Source organism: Scyliorhinus canicula, unplaced genomic scaffold (assembly GCF_902713615.1).
Source record: "Scyliorhinus canicula unplaced genomic scaffold, sScyCan1.1, whole genome shotgun sequence".
NCBI lineage: Eukaryota > Metazoa > Chordata > Chondrichthyes > Carcharhiniformes > Scyliorhinidae > Scyliorhinus > Scyliorhinus canicula.
Genome location: NW_024055482.1, coordinates 192,602 through 213,535, shown reverse-complemented (window position 1 = coordinate 213,535; position 20,934 = coordinate 192,602). Strand labels below are relative to the sequence as shown.

General features: G+C 43.5%; 2 gene segments (V, D, J or C); both read right to left on the bottom strand.

Annotated features, from left to right (window-relative positions):
• Positions 1-121: 121 nt before the first annotated feature.
• On the bottom strand, positions 122-637 carry LOC119960073. The segment is given in 2 exon segments: positions 122-468; positions 549-637. Coding segments are annotated over 2 exon segments (393 nt in total).
• A 3,598-nt stretch (positions 638-4,235) lies between these two features.
• On the bottom strand, positions 4,236-5,438 carry LOC119960070. The segment is given in 3 exon segments: positions 4,236-4,458; positions 4,961-5,307; positions 5,393-5,438. Coding segments are annotated over 3 exon segments (447 nt in total).
• Between the last annotated feature and the right edge of the window lie 15,496 nt (positions 5,439-20,934).

Genomic DNA, 20,934 nt, shown 5'->3' with positions numbered 1-20,934 from the left:
TGCTTACGTTATTGTTGGGTGTTGTGTTTTGTTCTCATACCTTAATCATGACCCTCACAGGCTCAGTTATTGTTTATGTTTTCAGTGCGAGCGCGCCCTCTGCTGACAATAACTGGAACTCTCACGCTGGGGTTTTTGTACAGGCTCCACTATTTCTCTGCATCAGTGTGGGCTCCATGGCACAGAAATACACGGCGGTGTCGGAGAGAAGCGCCGCGGCGATATTTAAAGGAACCGTTTTGTTTTCTTTGTTTAAAATAGCCGAGAACCTGGTTGGCAAATCTTGAGACGTAGCTCCTGAGCTATATATCTTGAATAAATATTTCGGAGCTTCCCCGGGAGACTGGATGTACCAGAACAGAGTTAGAGTACCAGTTGTCGAGTAGCTGCAGCCCAGTGTTATTGCCCGTCCTTCCAGAACTGTTAATTCAGGGGGATCCTGGAACACTTCATCTTTGCCATTTGTTCCTGCAACAAATTACAGAATCTATTAAATACCTGGGAGCGAACGCTGGGAACAGACAATGACCATTTGAACATAGACTCACCGGGCAGCAAGACCAACAGTATTAGAAAAGAACATCGAGACAACATGGTTGCTGCTTTAGAATTTCACAGAAGTCACAGAATTGTTAAAACATGTTAACTCTTATAGTCTGACATGAAAAAGGAAATTCAAAGGCAGATTTCATTTATGGGGTGACTAAGGGGCGTGGCCCAATGGTAGGATTGGCTGGCTTCTCATTGCTGCTGATCACGCAAGTGAACACATGTGCTCCCTGTCAGCAATTGGCTAACACTCAGTATTAGTGTCAGCTCAGTGACTAACTCTTTCTCTAGATCGCACTGTCTGTCTTTTTCTGCGTCCTTTGTTCTTCTCGATGTTTGTCTGGCTCTTTCAATCGTTAAGTACGTCTGTGTGCCAATCTCTTTCCTCTGTATCTCGGAACCTCTCTCTCCTTGGGCAGCAGGGTAGCATGGTGGTTAGCATAAATGCTTCACAGCTCCAGGGTCTCAGGTTCGATTCCCGGCTGGGTCACTGTCTGTGTGGAGTCTGCACGTCCTCCCCCTGTGTGCGTGGGTTTCCTCCGGGTGCTCCGGTTTCCTCCCACAGTCCAAAGATGTGCGGGTTAGGTGGATTGGCCATGCTAAATTGCCCGTAGTGTCCTAATAAAAAAAAAAGTAAGGTTAAGGGGGGGGGGGGTTGTTGGGTTACGGGTATAGGGTGGATACGTGGGTTTGAGTAGGGTGATCATGGCTCGGCACAACATTGAGGGCCGAAGGGCCTGTTCTGTGCTGTACTGTTCTATGTTCCTTCTACCCCGTGTCAGGAAAGCGCAGAATGGGAGCGTCACGGTGGCGCAGTGGTTAGCACTGCTACCTCACGGTGCTGAGGAGCCGCGTTTGATCCTCGGTCTCGGGCACTGTCCATGTGCAGTTTGTGCGTTCTCCCCGTGTCTGTGAGGATCTCACCCCGACGAACACAAAGATGTGCAGGGTAGGTGGATTGGCCACGCTAATTTGCCCCTGGATTGAAATCAAAATGAATGGTGTACTTTAAATTTATTAAAACAAAGGAAAGTGCAGAATGTGGAACATTCATTTTCTCCCAGTCTGCCATGTCAACAACATCACCAAACAACGTGTTCCAAGAAGGAGGGAGCAGAAGCATCAGGCAAAATATACTCCCCGGAACTCTGAGACACTCAATTAGAAATCAAACTGGCTCTCGGATGAATTGCAGATCCGGGAATTCACGAGAAATGTCTTCACCCAGTAGAGGTTAGAATATGGAAATGTCCATTACAAGTACTGACAGAGGCGAATTGATGCATTTAAGGGACCAAGGAGGCAGGAAGGTTTGGAAGGATATCCTCGAGTGAGATGAAACTGGTTAGAGGATATTGGTAGGACGTGTGAGCATCTAGGTACTGAGTCAGATGTTCTTTTCATGGATATAAATTCTATTTAATTTTATAAAACACAGTCTGCGAGTTTTTACTGTCAGTTCAGTTGAATTTTTAAGCAATGATTTCCGATTTCTATAACCGTGTATTCCAGCTCTCAGCAATGGAGATTCTGTTACTCAGCGGGAATCCTCACTCGCACACGTAGAGGGGAAGATGTCACTTTAACCTGCACTAAAACCGACGATACATTTTACTTATTCTTGTCACCGTCAGTACCCTGACAGACAGCCTGGGGTTGCTGCCTGGAGGCACGAGAACGGCAGGGATTCACTTAAGGCGGATTTCACGCAGAAATTATTTTTCAATTCAGTCCAACAGTCAGACAAGTTGTACCCATTGACCATCTCGGAGCTGCGGCTGTCTGACACCGCGGTCTATTACTGTGCACAGAGTGTCGCAGTGATGGGAGCGAGTGAAAGTCTCGAGCAAAAACTGCCGCAAGTTTCTGGGTCACAGCTGCTGTCTGTTGAAGAGGTTTTAAACAGCAGATCGGCTACTGACAAGTTAATAGATTCTCGTGCACATAAACTACAGCACAAGCCATAGCAACACCGCCTAAAATGGTTCGCATTGAATACTGATTCAGTCTGATTGTTGCATTAACTGTGAGAGGGAGGAACTTGCTGCTGTTCATTTCGAGTCTCGGAGAACTCGCTATTACCATTGCGAGTACTGCCACCCGTGGGTCTGGAACTATTTACATCCGTGCACCTCTGATGAGGAAAAAAAACTCCGAGTGAGAGCAAAGACTTTTCTGTTTGTGACACCAGGCTGTAATGGAAACCGAATGCAGCATGGTGAGGAAACTCCTAATCAATAGAATAGGCCGATAACATTCCTCTCAATGTTAAATACACTAACGAATATTAAAACTAAGAATGAACAGTCACATGAAGAGTTATAAAGGGGCATTTTCAGGACATGATTAGAGGCCAATGAAAATAATATAGTAAACTGTGAGGTCAGGCGTTGTGCGTTTTCGGTAGCGGAATGGTCACCGAATGGTCGGGAAAAGGAGTAAATGGAAGAATAATCAAAACATTTTCTTCACTACATGTTCTGCAGCTTTGGATTTGGATTTTAGTGTCACAAGTGCCGAGGTAGAATGAAAAATATTGTTCTGCGTACAGTCCAGTCAGATCGTTGCATTAATGAAAAACAGGATATACGATAGATACACAATATAAATCTATAGGCACAGACATCGGGTGAGCATACGCAGTGTAGTATAATAATAATATTAATAATCTTTATTAGTGTCACAAGTAGGCTTACATTAACAATGCAATGGAGTTACTGTGAAAATCCCCATGTCGCCACACAAGCACAGTTCAGTTCATAAGAGGGTCATTCAGAAGTCTGGTAATAGCGGGGAAGAAGCTATTTTGAATCCAGCTTGTATACCTGCTATTGTGGCGGCATTTACTTGTTGTGTTACTTCCTGTAACCGCTACATCACATCGTTAAGTGTTGTTTTCAACATTTCTTTCGCGACATTGTTCAATTACAAAATGATACAAATGCTCCAAACATTTCTTTTCATTCTGTCTAGAATGTATTTAATGTGAATGGAATGGAACAGAACTTTCCCAATGCAGCACTATTACTTTCGGCGTCATACTTATTTCAATATTTTCAAATTACAACAATCTGCAGGTTTATCTCCCAATCTGTACCCAGTTCCATTCACAGTGTCACACTGCGACAGTGATTTTGTACCAGACTCCCTCTGGTTGCTGTCACTGTCTCTCAGTCCGCAGTACTACACCGCGCTGTCAGACAGCAACAGTTCCCGGATGTTGAAATTACCCTCACTCCTCGAACTGTCCAAAGATGCAGAAAATCGACTCCCCACACCCACTGCTCTGGAAACATCTCCGTAATTAGGAATGTACATCAAGAATATGGGGGCTTCGTCCCGGTCCTGACGGTACAATTGCAAATAATATGTACCAGCTGTGGTCGAATAACTGAAATCAATAGTAATCAATTCTCCTTCAAACTTTGTCGCTGTAACAGGTTCCTGTGAAACCATATCTGCACCGATAATACCTGCAAAAAATAGAAATCCGAGCTTAAACTTTGTATTACTTTGTTAGAAATCATGCAATCATGGAATTGTATATATTACAGTTAAGGGTGGATCACAATGTAAGTATCGCGAGCTGTCTGGAAATTGTGCCCCTTGGGAACTTACCACTTAAGTGAGTTGCAGCTCTGATGAAAATGTAACAGGCATCTCAACATGTTCAGAGATGGTAGTGGATTTGAACTGTGAGTTGCAGCTGAATTGTTGCAGTCCAGAGTTCAGAAGATGTGAGTAATATCCGGCCTCACTACCGATTGGTTCATTCCCGACAGAGTCAGCAGGAGACACCCAATCAGCTCAAAGCTCCTGTGTCCTACATTTCATCCAATTAGATCCGTTTCTTTGTTACGTCAGAGCGAGGAGCCCGGAACCACTTGCACCTGTTTTCAGAACAATGAACTGAACACAAGAACATCAGATGATGAGGAGCAGGATCTGCAGTGGACGATTTGCCCCTTCACATGGGGGTGCTCTGCAATTGTACAGATCATAGTTGTTCGACCTGGAATCTAATTTCCTGCACCACCCTCATCTCCCTTATTTCCCCGAATATCCCCAAATCCAACATAGGTCTCGAAACAACTAAACGACGAACAACTGTCGCTCTCTGTGACACAGAAAGGGCGTGAAAGCGAATGTTGGTCCTGTTACTGAGCGTATCTTTGAGACAGGGCACAGATGGATGCTATTTAGTGTTGTCATGACGGTGGCATTTGGAGAGCTGCTCGCAAAGCACAGAAACTACTATAAAAATGGATTTAGCAGACAATGATACACGTTCAGCACTACAGAAAGAAATAATTAGGGCTAGCTGTTCTTTATAATATTGCTTTGTTTACATAAATAGTTCACAATCCAGGTGAAAGATCTAATTCTGTGAATTGAGGTGAGAGTGCTTTACCGGTTTTTGTACGGGTTGAGAGTCCCTCTGTAACAGTGTGGGGCTCAGAGCACAGAGATACACGGCAGAGTCAGAGACACGGACCCCGGTGATATTTAAAGGAATCGTTTTCTTATCCTTGTCTAAATCAGCAGAAAACCGGTCAGGGAAATCTGAAGACCTTTCTCCCTTCCCCGCGCTATATTTCTTCAGTAGATATCTCGGAGCTTCCCCTGGATACTGGATGTACCAGAAGAGATTCTGGTCAGTATATTTTGCTTTGTAACTGCAGTTCAATATTGCTGTTTGTCCTTCCTGAGCCGGTAATTCAGGCGGCTCCTGGGAAACCGAATCTTGGCCACTGGTTCCTGTAACAACATATAGAATGTGTCATAAATCTGTGAGTAAATATAACCCATGAAACACAGGAGGAGGATTTGAACTCAGACTCACCGGGCAGCAAGACCATTATTATCAGTAAATCACACAGGGAGCACATGGTTCCTGATTGAACAGTAAAAAGCGACACTGTTTCAAATATGTTGCAGCTTCTAGTCTCATATCAAAGTGCAAACCCAGACCAGTGGCAAAGAGTAAACGCAGATCAATTCTTGGGAAACTGAGGGGCGTTTGTCAGTACTATGATTGGCTGGTCTCTCAGCTCTGACGTCAGCTGAGGGCCAATCACTGTCAGGTGAGCGTTTATTAATGCGGGTTCTCTCCAATCACATTCCACCCTGGCTGTGTGTTTGTCTTTCTCGCTCCCTTCCTCACATTGGCGTCATTCTGTCACTTTCTCGGTTGAAATCGTTTTCCTTCGACCTCAACTTTCACATCTTTCCTGAGGTAGATATTCCTCCCCAAAAATGTGAAAGATAAAATAAATATTTTAATATCAGTCTCACACACAGATATTAACGAGGCCATTCAGTGCACGAACATAATTAATAATTACTGGTTTAAGGGTACACGGGATAAATAGTCATCCAACTCTACACCAAGATGCGCTTCCACTGGGGTCTCTTGTACCGGTAAAGTACTGATTTCAGTCAGTCATCACTTGTACCCCAGGAAATATAAACAGTGACAACTCTGAATTTGATCACTTTTAAAAAGTGCTGCATGGTAGATTACCACCTGATCAAGAAGTTTCACAAATACAGATTGATGAAATGATCCTCCGGGATCTGCAGGTTTATATAAATGGGATCGGGAAATTATGGAATTTGATTCTGGGGTAAAATGACCGTCAACTGTCCAATGGCCCAATAGTGAGAACCATTGACCTCATTGAGGGAAACCCATTCAGATGGAGCTGGATTGTCCCGTTTATTATCTGTACCAATGCAACTCCTTGTGCTTACTTGATACGGAAATTGCGCCAGTTTGTGTATGAGCCCCGCCGGGCCCTTATCCACTGTGGGTCTCAGCGCGCAGTAAGACACGCCGCTGTCTGTCATCTTCAAATCTGTCAGGGACAAGTGAAAAGTGCTTTGTGTCGGGTGGAGTTTCCCGCTGAAGCGTTCAAAGCCGGGGGCCGTCTCGTTGAACCCATAACTATCGGCTCTGAGTAGATATCGCGGAGCTCGGTGTGGATACTGGCGATACCAGAAGTGGTAATAGCTTGCAGCTGAACTCGATACCGAATAACTGCAGGGTATGGCTGAATCATCACCCTCTTCTGCGTCGACTCGTTGTTCTTCCTGAGACACCGAGTCTCCCTTACTCATCCCTGAAAAGAAAAAGCTGGTTAGAAGGAGAAACGTGAAGCGGATGAGCACCCGAAGATGGAAATAAGAACACATTTGGGAATTGGAGGATTCAGTACAGAGGTTCAATATAACCAACCTGTCATCAGGACAATAACCAGAGACAGGCAGAGTATCAGCCCCATGGTTCGAATCTGAACTCCAGATACAGAGACAGGTATCACTCACTGGACCAGCCCTGTAATTGGCGGAGATGAAACAATTAGCGAGATGTTATGAGTTCGAATCCGATTTCTTCGCTCCGCCCACCTTCACGTCTTAAAGCGGTCGCTTCCTCTGGAACCGGTCGGTGATGTTTGATATGTGACCAGAGGGCGCCCTCCTGGGGACAGCGCAACCGCCTATTGGAAACACACACGGCCACGTGCAACGACATGTAAGAAAACATCATCCAGACATGCACAGACACTGCAATAAATTCCAACATTCGTTGACATGATTTTTGAGTGCACATTAGTCTGAGTTGCTAATGATGAAAGTAAGTGAATATGTCCACCTCCCAGCAGCCTCGTTTACAGCACAGAATCAGCACAAACATAGACACGGAGACAGGTAAACACAGTGATCGACCCACAAATTGATCTCTCAAACAGACACACAGACAATCATTAAAGTAAATAAGCAGCCAGATTAACACAGCCATAGAAACACAAAGGAGAAATTCCGTCAGAGACACTTTCAAAAACCTTGGACTTGTCCGAGCGAGCTTTCTGGGATGGAAATCCCCGAGTTTGTGTCAGTGCGATAATATCATGTTGGATATTCATAGCGATCAAACTGCACAACCCGGAACTTGTTTCCCATTAACCGTGAGGATCGATTTATAAAAGCGACTATCCTTTGTATTACGTTATAGGTTGTATTAAGTTGGTTCACCCTGTCTCTCCATTAGTCCACCCGTCCGACGGGTTCTTGAAAATGATAAAATGCTATCAGCTTTAATATTAATTCCATCTGTCTGTCTATCTACGTATCTATCTATCGAGCAATCGATTGATATATCAATCTAATATATCGACGCAACCATCAACTTTCTATTAATTCTTCATTCTGCTGTGTGGGTTAACCACAAATAGGAGTGGTTCCTGGAGATCGGGTCGTGCAGTGAGTAACATAAGCTCAATTTGCTGAGTTTATATTGTATCTGTTCAACCTCCAAATGTGAACTTTTCTGTTCTACTTTTATTGTCAGACCCAGAACAATGCTTCCACGTTCGTACTTCATATACATTTCTATGGAACGAAAGAGGTTAACATTCTTAGATAGAACAGTACAGCACAGAACAGGCCCTTCGGCCCTCGATGTTGTGCCGAGCAATGATCACCCTACTCAAACCCACATATCCACCCTATACCCGTAACCCAACAACTCCCCCCCCTTAACCTTACTATTAGGACACTACGGGCAATTTAGCATGGCCAACCCACCTAACCGGCACATCTTTGGACTGTGGGAGGAAACCGGAGCACCCGGAGGAAACCCACGCAGACACGGGGAGAACGTGCAGACTCCACACAGACAGTGACCCAGCCGGGAATCGAACCTGGGACCCTGGAGCCGTGAAGCATTTATGCTAACCACCATGCTACCGTGCTGCCGTTTCCTTTTCTGCTGAATACGCCAAAGAATATCACAATTTTCACATTGAATGGGCTGCAGCTGACTGACAGCGCTGTCTGCTGAGGTCAACACACAAAGGACCCGGGACAACTGGGACCATTACCCTGTCTGTGACGTAATTTGAAGAGAGATTCGTTCAAACCTACCACCAGGTGGCGCATCCCAACGCCTGTCACGTTGCAGGAACCAATACTGACTGACGCGTTCTCAATGTAACAACTGGTGCAATTCAGTCGTAACAATGAACGTCGTCTCACAGCTTCTTCGTTCAGAAACTTAGCTCACTGTTATGAACAATTCTGCAGACAAAAGTTGCAGAATGTTTTAAATTAACTTGATCTTTGGCGGAATGTATCACTGAAAACAAGAATGCAGGTCCATCAAACAGTTTGGCGGGCAAGTGGTATGTTGCCCTTAATTGCAAGAGGACTTGCGAACAGGAGCAAGGCTGTCTTATAACAGATATGCAGGGTATTGATGGGCGTCACCTGGAATATTGGGAGCAGATTCAGACTCCTTACCTCAGAATGGAAATGCTTTCCATGGAGGCAGTGCAGTGACTGTTCATCAGAATGATGCCTGGGATGGCACGATTATCGTGTGAGGACAGATTGGATGAACCAGGCCTGATTTCCCTGGAGTTTAGCAGAATGAGAGGCGATCTCGTTGAAGTATAACATTCTGATAGGGTTGGACAGACTGGATGCAGGGAAGATGTTTCCTCTGGGAGTGGCCAACAAGAGGTCACGGTCTCAGGGTGAGCCATTTAGGACAGAGATGAGGAGAAAGGTTTCACTCAAAGGTTTTGAACACGCAGAATTATCTACGACAGGTGGCTGCAGAGGACAAATTACCGAATATATTTCTGAAGGCAATGAATAAAGTCCTCGTCTCTAAAGCCGACAAGGGGTATGGGACAGAGCTGGAGTCTGGGATCGAGATAGAGGACCACCCGATACACTATTGAATGGCGAAGCAGGCTCGAAGGACCGAATATCCGATTCCGGCTCATACTTTATATATTTCTAAGATTCTGGTTTTGTTATATTACGCAGGAACACCACAGGTTTTATTTTATGTTCAACAATTTCTCTATTATTCCTGCACCAGATGTCACCCAAGGATTTTTTTTACTTCTCTATCAGAGGGTCGGTGATGATTCGATGGACTGAATGGCCTTCTGCATTATAAAGATCCGATGATTCTATGAGGTTGGAAGGCGTTGGGAGGAAATGAAGCTCAAGCGTTAAGATTGGATATTGTGGATCGGAAATGAATGTGAAACACGTTGCAGAGCAGTAAATGTTCATTTCCTTTTCAGCAAGCGGAATAATTAATCAGCATTGTAAATTTGATTAATCTCACGTCAGGTTTAGGTTGTTAGGTCCACTCACTTGCACAAATCATCACATTGCAACGTGCGGTTCCCATGGCTCCACATTCCTCCTTTCAAATAAGATAATCAAAAAAATAAATTAACAGCAATTGAGGCACTTTGCAATTTCGCTGACCTTAACTCACATTAATCTGCAGTTTACATTTTGGGACCATCAGCGAAGACTATGAGCTGGTACATCAGTGCTTTGTTGATAAATTAAGCTGTGCGACGATTTTTTAAGGGAAAATCATGTTTAATTAAGTTGCTTGAATTTTCTGATGAATAGCAAAGATGGTTGATCTGAGTATTGCTGTTGATAAACTTCCAAATGCCATTTGATAACGTGCTGCAGCGCCACCTTGTGAGCAATAATGGAGCTCCTGAGGTAAAATGGACAGTAGCAACGTGGACACGAAATTTCCAGCAAACAACTAGCTGTAGGGATCAGCTGTTTCTCGGAGTGAAGGGACGTTGTGGTGAAGTTTCCAGGGATCTGTATTGCGGCCTTATATATGACACATTAATGACCTGGACCTTGTTTGATAGGGGAGATTTTCAACATCTGCGAATGGTACACAATGTGACGGTGTTGCGAACCATCGGTAGGATAATGTACAACTTCCAAACAGCAAACACAGGAATGGGTGGGAAATTGGCAGATTAAAGTTAGTGCTGTAAAGATTGAAGTAATTCATATGTCTTGCAGACCGCAGAAAGACAAAAGAAAATAAAGGGAATAATTCAAAAGGCAATGCAGGATCAGAGGGAGCTTTTTACAAAGGGTCATCTGGACTCAAAATGTCAGCTATTTTCTCTCCTTACAGATGCTGCCAGACCTGCTGCGATTTTCCAGCATTTTCTCTTTTGGTTTCAGATTCCAGCATTCGCAGTAATTTGCTTTTACCCGAGGGGCCTGTTTATATGTAGATAAATTACTGATGGGGATAGGACAGTTGAGAGCGCGGTCATTAAAACAATTAATAAAGGGAATTATCAATGGGTACACAAAATACAGAGGAATGTACGTTATGTTAAACTTGTACTAAATCCTGAACCGACAGAACTGAAGCATTGTGGGTATCACAGTACGGGGCGATGTGAGTCATTAAGGTGGGTGCAGAAAATGCTCACGGGAATAGTTCCAGAGATGAGCAACTTCATCTCCGAAGATAGATTGGACAAGTTGCGACTATTTCTCTTGAGCAGGTTACGACGTGATCTGACGGAGATATTCAAAACCATGAGGGTTCTATACAGAGTAGATATGGAGGAACCTATCCCACTGGCGGGAGGGCCGAGTACCTGATTGAAGGAATTGGGAAAATAAGCACGGAGACATAAGGAGAAACCTTTTCACCCAGTGAGGGATTAGGGTGGACTGGACATTTGTGTAGCGGTGGCAGGGTCACTTGATGCTTTTAAAGCGGTTTTGGATTATTATCTCAAAGGGAAAAACAATGCTAGACTGCGGGAAAAGAATGGTATTCAGCAAATCGCACCTATAGAGGGCCAACACATACATATCTGTCCAAACAGCCTTCTTCTGCACTGAAAACACCCCCGACTATGTTTAAAGAGACTGCAGTGTGTTAACTGTAATATCACTGGGTCAGTAATTGAGATGCCCAGCTTCATTCACTGAGGTCGTGTTCAAATCCTGCTGCAGCTGATAGTGTGCTTTAAAAATGCAAATAGAGGCCCTGTAACTTAGCAGTTCGTGAGGTTAGTGATGGTCAACAAATGCGAATGAGGCCACATCTCATGAAATATATTTTATAAATCAATAACTGCAATAGCAACGTTTGGCCAGTTGATGGCAGTGACACCGCGATTGCTGACATTACATGAAGCAGAGATTGTCTCCATTGTTACTGCCAAGGACCCTCTCCCTATTCATATCTAACCAGACACCGTCTCTGATTCTATTAAGTTAGGTCAGCTTTCTGATTTTATGACAGCAGGTCTCAGTTGTTACTGTACTCGTCTCAATCCCAGCTGTTAATATGCTGAAGCAAGGTCCACTTTATATTACACTAAGTACTTAAGAAGTTAGTATAGCATTGGATCATATCTCAATTATTATTAAAATTACAATCTTTATTGTCATAAGTAGGCTTACATTAACACTGCAATGAAGTTACTGTGAAAAGCCCCTAGTCGCAACACTCCGGCAGCAGTTCGAGTACACCCAAAGGGTTGTGAATCTATGGAATTCCTTGCCCAGTGAAGCAGTTGAGGCTCCTTCATTACATGTTTTTAAGGTAAAGATAGATAGTTTTTTGAAGAATAAAGGGATTAAGGGTTATGGTGTTCGGGCCGGAAAGTGGAGCTGAGTCCACAAAAGATCAGCCATGATCTAATTGAATGGCGGAGCAGGCTCGAGGGGCCAGATGGCCTACTCCTGCTCCTAGTTCTTATGTTCTTACACAGAGGGAGAATTCAGAATGCCCAATTCATGTCACAGCCCGTCTTTCAGGACCTGTGCGAGGAAACCGCTCCGGTGCTCCACCCGGGGGAAACCCACGCATATGTGGGGAGAACACGCAGACTCCACGCAGTCATTGACCCCAGCCGGGAATCGAACCTGGGCCCTGACGCTGTGAAGGAATAGTGCTAACCAGTGTCATAGTCTATGTCTCAATTGTTACTTCACTAGATTCAATCTCCACGGATACTAAACCAGAACATGTTACTGTTTGTATTACCTGAGCCACTGTCTCAATTATTGCTTTGCCTGAAGCTGCCACGTTCCTCAGTGTAGTGGTCTGGGCTCAACCATATCCAGCTGCTTCGTGAATGGCCTATCGTCCATCACAAGGACAAAAGTGAGCGTGTTTGCAGATGACTGCACAATGTTCAACACCTTTTGCGATTCATTAGATGCAATCCATGTCAGAATGCAACATGATCTGGACTATATTCAGGCTTGGCAAGTGGCAAGTGCGGGCAATGTCCCGCTCTAACACGAGAAGATCTAACCATCTTCCCTTGACATTCAATGGCATTACCATCACCGAATCCCCATTATGAACATTCAGGGGGCTGCTGTTGCCTGGAAACTGAACTTGACTCGCCATATAAATACTGTTGCGATCTGAACAGGTTAAAGACGAGGAATCCTGCCGCGAGTCACTCACTTCCTGTCCACAAAGCCCGTCCAACATCATCAGGGCGCAAGTCAGGAGTGTAATGGAATACTCTCCACTTGTGTGGATGAGTGCAGCTCCAACAACATTCGAGAAGCAAGACACCATCCGGGAGAAAAGAGGCCGCTTGATTGCTAACCCTTCCAAAAACGTTATTTCCCTCCAACCGACGAATAATGGAAGCTTTCTGTCCCACCTAAAAGATGCACTAGAGCAACTCAACAAGGTTCCTTCGGCAGCACCTTCCAAACCCATGACCACTACCACCTGGAAGGACAAAGGCAGCAGATACCTGGGATCACCTTCAAGCCACTCACCATCCTGACTTGGAAATATATCGCCGTTACGTCACTTTCGCTGGGTCAATAGGCTGGAATTCCCTCCCTAACAGTTCTGTGGCTGTACCTATACGTTAGAAACTACAGTGATTTAAGAAGGCAAATCACCACCACCTTCTGAAGGGCAATTAGGGATGGAAAAGCAATGTTGACCTAACCAGACACGCTCCCATCCCATCAATGAATTGATAATACAGTGCAGAGACAGGGGCTGGTCCAATATAGACAGATATATATGCTAAAGTAGTGATCACATGAACTTGTCGTGAGAGTAATAAACATTATTGATATATGGATTACGTAGGCATAAGAAAGATGGCACCTGATCTAGCATTGGAATAAGCGTGTATTTGGGTGGTCATAATCGTAAAAATACTTTGTACAATAATAATTGCAATAGGTCAAAATAGTAATACAGGAAACAGCCTGTTAGAGCCGACAGGGACAATGATCTCGGAAATGATAATAAGAATAATAATAACCTGTATTATTGTCAAAGGTAGGCTTAAATTAACAGTGCAGTTAAATTACTGTGAAAATCCCCTAGTCGTAACACAATGGCGCCTGTTCAGGCACACTGAGGGAGAATTCAGAATGTCCAATTCACCTAACAAACACGTCTTCGGGGACGTTAATAATAATGGGACTAATGATAGAGAATCAAAGCATTAAAACCTGAATGGCAGATAGACTATTAGTTTAACCATCACACAGATAGTGTCTTTGTGTCCACCCTTATTGCATACTTGCTTTAAATGCAAACAATACAGAGATTGATGCAATTTTAAAAGTTACAACCTGCAGTGCATTATTGAACACATCACTGGCCCCGGTCTGATGGTGAAGTACAGCCAATCAAAGTTATGTATAAAATAACCATGTGTATGTGTGAGAGAGAGACAGACAGCGCCCATCGCATTGTCGCCAATGTTTCAGCGCCTATTGATATATCAGATTTTTCCCCAAATGCTTAATTACAGAATCAAGCACCATTTCAATATGGACTGGATGAAGTTAGTGTAATGGGGGAAAAAACACCCGGAATTGCTGGAATTTCTCTGCATGTCAGTCAGAATGTGAGGAGAGAAACAGAGTTCATGTTCCATGTCACTGACAGAATATCAGCACCAGGTTCATCCACCTGAAGCTCACTGCATTTCTCTCCGAAAATACGACCCACCAGAGCAGCACATTTTGCCGAACTTCTGTTGCGGAGCTGTTTGGCGTGGGTTCAAATTCCACTCCAGGGTTTGGTGGCCATGGAAGGAGTGTTCGTGCAACTGAAACGGGTTATTAATCAGTCTCCAAAATCCTTCACCCTCTCTACACATTATTGTGAGAGCGGAAATAAAATGAGTGTATGAAAAACAAACGGATTTCCATCCGCTTTCTGACCTGTTGAGACTTTCCAGCACTTTATGTGTTCATTTTAGATTTCTCGTATGTGTGGTGTGTTACCTTTGTACTAATGTAATGGGAAATGCAAAGAGGTTTTGTTGCCATTAATTCGTTAGTGATACTCTCACCCAAAACTCTCAATTCTCACAGTGATAGTTTGGATCAAAATCCTTCTGTTTATTTGTATCCATTATTTTCGTCGACTCAACTGCATTGAGGGGACAAGAAGACCAGAAGAAATAGGCACACAAGTCGGCCATTCAGCCCTTCGAGCCCGCTTCACCATTTAATCGATCCACATTCATGGCTAATCGCACACTCACTAAATCCGCATTCCAGCATAAATTCCATGAACCTTTATTCCTTACTGGTTAAAACCTTTCGATCTCTTGCACATTCTCCCCGTGTCTGCGTGGGTTTCGCCCCCACAACCCAAAAATGTGCAGAGTAGGTGGATTGGCCACGCTAAATTGCCCCTTAATAGGAAAAAATAATTGGGTAATCTAAATTTAAAAAAAAAACCTTTCGATCTCAGCCTTGCAAATGGTCAAGGACTCGGTCTCCACAGCTTCCTGGGTAACAAATTCACAAGATTCACCACTCTTTCAGAGAACAAAACCTTCCTCAAATCCGGCTTATTCTGTGTCCCTGCCCTCTGGTCCTACACTATCCCATGAGTGGAAACATCCTCCCTCGATGTACCCCGTCTACCCGCCTCAGAATCTAATGGGTGAAGGACAGAACAACTCTGAACAATCTCTCCATCCAGCGAAAGACGGGTTCCTGGGACATCATTCTTTAATTACTTTAAAATAACAATTTTTCTCTTTCCAATTGAGGGGCATTTGGCCAGGCCAATCCACCATCCTTCATGTCTTTAGGTTGTGGAATGAGACTCGGGCAGAATGTGCAAACTCCACACAGACATGACCCGGGGACGGGATCGAACCCGGGTCCTCAGCGCGGTGAGGCAGTAGTGCTAAGCACCGCACCACCCTGACGCTCTCCTGGAACATCATTCAAGTTTACGTTCCTGCCAACATCGAAAAAAACAAACAACTTCAATCTCATTGGATTTGTCAAGGGATTTCCAACTGCTGGGCGGGTCAGATATAATAATAATCACAGAGACCGGCTCCAGTGTATCAATAACAGAGATTGCCGGGCCCGGGGTCAGACTGGTGTCTGGTATAATAATAATCACAGAGACAGGCTCCAGTGTATCAGTAACAGAGAAAGGTGATAATCTTCGGTGAAGGGAGGCAGGTGATCTCATGAACAGCTGATTTTAAGATGAAGTGAAACTATCAGAAAGCAACGATGCTCCGGGCCCTCGCCCAGGCTTCATTATCATGCTGAGTGACAGGGATGTGCGTGGGAAAAGCGGATTGTAAACTTCAATGAGTGAGGTGCGTGTGATTGACTCCACCTCAGATCGTTTATACCCAATGGGAGGACAATTATGGCAGACCCTATAATGGTGCATCTGTCGGGGGAAACAAAAACATCTGTTTCTTCTTATTGTTACGAACAGTTCTCCATTTACACAGAAACGCGAGAGCCGGTTCCGGCAGCTTATGAACTTCTTTGGTAAATTTAGAGTATCCATTTATTTATATTTTCAATTAAGGGGCAATTTAGCCAATCCACCGACCCTTCACAGCTTTGGGTTGTGGAGGTGAAAAACACGCCGTCACGGCGAGAAGGTGCAAACTCCACACGGACAGTAACCCAGGACCGGGATCGAACTCGGGTCCACAAAAGCGTAGGCAGCAGTGCTAACCACTGCACCACCGTGCCGTCCCAGCTTATGGACACTTCTGTTTAAATCATCAGTTTCGGACACAAAGACTAAAATCCAAAGCCTCATCATAGGAAGAATTAGTGCCACAAGTTAACGATAATTGTTCTTTTTCGAAACAAGAGCTATTCACTGTTACTTTGACCAAAGTAGTGGGTTGCAAACAGCAACGGACCTCTGAAAGATTCGTGGCAATTATCGACACACACCCAAGTTCTACCGAAAGACAGATGTAATGATGTGAATTGTGACAGATGTGTAATGATTGTATTTTATTCGGCCTCAATGCAGTGCAGAGGTAGATACAGAAACGGTGATGGGGCAATGATTAGAGATGAACCATCCGACTGGTCCCATTCCCTCTCATCCTTCAGATCTTAATACCTTCAAATATTTATTCAAATACAATAAGCGATTTTCATTTTTCATTTATCCATCATTTTCCAAAGTTGCGGTTAAATCTGATTCCATCACACTCTCCAGATGTGTATTCCAGTTTATAACAACTCGCTGTGTAAAAAAAATCTTCCTGTTCAATACAGTAAATATGTGACCACTGGTTACAGACCCTCCTGCCAGTTGTAATAGTCTCTTTAATCACTGTACTCAAACCTTGATGGTTTTGTTTTAGAAGTTTAATTAAATAGACACACATAAAGATGGAGAAAGATACAGAGAGAGAGAGTGAAACTGAGTGAAGAAATGAGAAAGAGAGATGTGGGGTTGAGCGATAAAATCTGAGAAACAGTAAAGACAAATTACACAGGGAGAGGGAGTATGATAAAATAGTGAAATGGAACAAGATATCATTTCCTGGCTTCAGAGAACCGGGGAAACTCAGTCACTGATCCACTGACCATCCAGTTATGTCCTGGAATGGAATCTTTAAACAGATCACAACAGGTTCATTTGTAAATGTCACCGCAAAGTGATCTGTGTGAATCTGCCCTGGCTCTGTGGGCAGATATAAGCCGCATTAACAGATGTTCTCACCAGATTGTGGTCCCTGGATTTATTTTCTGTTCAGAAGTGAGATGTGCGGTTTGGAACCGGCAGCAGAGAAACAGGAAGTTGTGTTACCTGAGAATGAAACAGCAGGCGTCAGTTTCATGTTATCACCGTGAACAGTCTTCCTGCCTGTGAGGGTGAACTCACTCTGACAGCATCAAGAACACCCACACAGATTGCTGCCGCTCTCAGCATTACATTCACCTCCATTTCCCATTGCCTTGAAAAAGTTATATTATTTGTTTAAAAACACAGTTTCAGATCGGGAGATGCACAGATGATCTTCACTGGTCATAATACAAATAACAATCTGGAGACATGAAGGGAAATTAAAGCAACAATCTGTTAACAGAGGTTACACTAATGTAGAAAGTTTGAAGGCACTTGATGTCAGAGCGAGAGGGGGGGGGGAGAGAGAGGGGGGGGGGGGGGGGAGCGGTTAAGTGAATGAGCTGGTGCCTTTCTGGCACAGAATTTTCCTCTGATGACGATTTGGTGCTTAATTATTTTCAGAAGTGCCTTCAGTAAAAAAGATTTAAACACGAGGTGCTATTTAAACACTAGGTTCCAGACTCGGCTGTTGTGTGCCTGTGTGAGTGAGTTCAGTCTGAGAGAGAGAAGAGGGTTCAACTGATTTGGGTGCAGCCTGAGACAGAGAAAGCGAGCTGAACCGATATGTAAGTAATTTGAAAGATATATTTGTCTTTTCAATGGAATGGACAGCTTGATATCTAGATCACTCAAGACAATACATTACAAGTACATATTAGGGGTAGCATAGGATGTGGAAGGTAATCTCAATAAAATGTCGTCATCTGCTGAAAAATAATTGCAATTATTGGCAACGCCATTTTGCAAACAATGAATAATGATGTGTTCCAGACTAACCGGCCCTTATAGACATACAGGCGCATACATAGACACACCTATCCACACACAGACACTCACACAGACGCACACACACACACTCACACACACACATACATACACACACAGTTTCAGACTATGTCTCTCATAATCAGTGACCACACCAAAAGCAAACAGAAATCCATTCAGCAAAACGGGTGAACGACAATTCGGACCATGAAAGGAAACAGTGGGTAATTGCCACAGATGAACACAAGTCTAAATTAGTCATATCCAACACAATGGAGTTTGTGACAGTGTTATGCAATGTGAAGTTCAATATGGCCCCTGTGTTTCTGTTCCTCAGCCTGGTGATGAAGTGAATGTCACAAGATTCGCTCCAACCTTACAGCAAAACATTACACACCCATTACCAGACCAATCACACAACACCAAATAGTTATTCATTATGCTTTTGTAAGTGAATTAAGTCTGAGAGAGAATAGAGACATTAATTAATCTAGGTGAAGTCTGAAGCAAAGAGATGAGAACAGATCGGCAGGAGTTTTAAGGATGTATTTGCCTTTGCAACGAACTTCCATAACAGCTAATAGTTATTGAGACGACAAAATGTATTCTTCCAAACACAAGTGAGTCCCCCTTTCCACGCACAAGGCAGTGGCGCACTGGTATTGTCGCTGGACTAGTAATCCAGAGACCCAGAGTAAAGCTCTGGGGACCCAGGTTTGCACCATGGCAGGTGGTGAAATTTGAAACAAAAAGATCTGGAATTAAAAGTCTAATGATGACCATGAAACCATTGTTCTGTGTAATCAAAACCCATCTGGTTCACTGATGTCCTTCAGGGAAGGATATCTGTCGCCTTTACCTAGTCTGGTCTACATATGGCTCCAGATGACTCCACAGCAATGTGGTTGACTCTGAAATGCCCTCAGGGATGGGTAAGGACTGCAGGATCAGCCAGTGACATCCACATCCCATGAACGAATAAAAAGCATTTAGTATATTCAAAATTAAATTGCATCTTTCTTTCTTTCTTTCCTTTCTTTCTTTCATCCTTTCATCTATCCATCCATCCATCCATCCATCCATCCATCCATCCATCCATCCATCCATCCATCCATCCATCCATCCATCCATCCATCCATCCATCCATCCATCCATCCATCCATCCATCCATCTATCCATCTATCGATCTATCTATCTATCTATCTATCTATCTATCTATCTATCTATCTATCTATCTATCTATCTATCTATCTATCTATCTATCTATCTATCTATCTATCTATCTATCTATCTATCTATCTATCTATCTATCTATCTATCTATCTATCTATCTATCTATCTATCTATCTATCTATCTATCTATCTATCTATCTATCTATCTATCTATCTATCTATCTATCTATCTATCGACCTACCTACCTACCTATCTGTCTATCTATCTATCTATCTATCTATCTATCTATCTATCTATCTATCTATCTATCTATCTATCTATCTATCTATCTATCCATCCATCTATCTATCTATCGACCTACCTATCTATCTGTCTATCTATCTGTCTATCTTTAAGACAACCTTTATTTTTTTCATTCAATTGCGCGATATGACGCCAGTAATTATTGCCCATTCCAAGTTGCCATTCAGAAGGTGGTGGTGAGCTGCCGTTTGAATCGCTGCAGTCCCTGATATGCAGTTACGCCCATACTGTATTAGCGAGAGAAGCCCAGTATTATCTCCCAGCCACGGTGAAGGAACGGCGATATATTTCCAAGTCTAAGTGTTGAGTGACTTGGAGAGGAATCGCCAGTTGGTGGTGTTCCAAAGTATCTGCTGTTCTTGTCCTTGTTGATGGTTGTAGCCGTGGGTCTAGTAGGTGCTGAATATGAAACCTTTATTAGTTCCAACAGTAAATCTTGCAGATGGCAACAATCAAGCGACTGATTTGTCCTGGATGATGTAAAGCTTCTTGAGATTTGTTGAAGCTGCACTCCAAACAAGTGGAGATTATTCCATTACACTTCAGACTTTTGCCTAGCAGATGATGGACAGGCTTTGGGCAATCAGGATGTGAGTTATCCGCCACCGGATCTCTACCCTTTGAACTGCTCTGGCAGCCACAGCATTCGTCTGGCTTGCCCAGTTCAGTTTCCGGTCAATGACAACCCCCGGGATGTTGATTGTGCGGTAATCAATGAAAATAAATCTGTTGCATTATTCTGTGGGGCAAGACTTCAGCAGTGAATGAAACAGAGTCTAACAAAATAATATCAGAGAGTAGGCTTAACATAATATAAATGGAGACTTGGTTCAGTTGAACAACTGCTCCGAAATGGCGACTTCTAACATGTACAGCAGCATGGATTCATGCATCAATTAATTAATCCGCACATAATGTAATATTAACAGATATAAGGTCTAATGCAATGATTAAAAAGAGTCAATTGCAGTAGAGAGAGATGTTGCTCAGTGCATTTCTGAATTAGACTGCAACTATTTGCTAAAGCAGTAAACTCAGTCTCGTGCAGTCATAACTGAGAAAGGGTGTATTGTGGCATGTATAGAAACATGGACGTACTTATTGAAACGTTTAACTGTCGATAGCATTTTCTACACAGGTACAATGCTGAGGGAAAGATAAAACGAAACATCGTCCTGTTCAA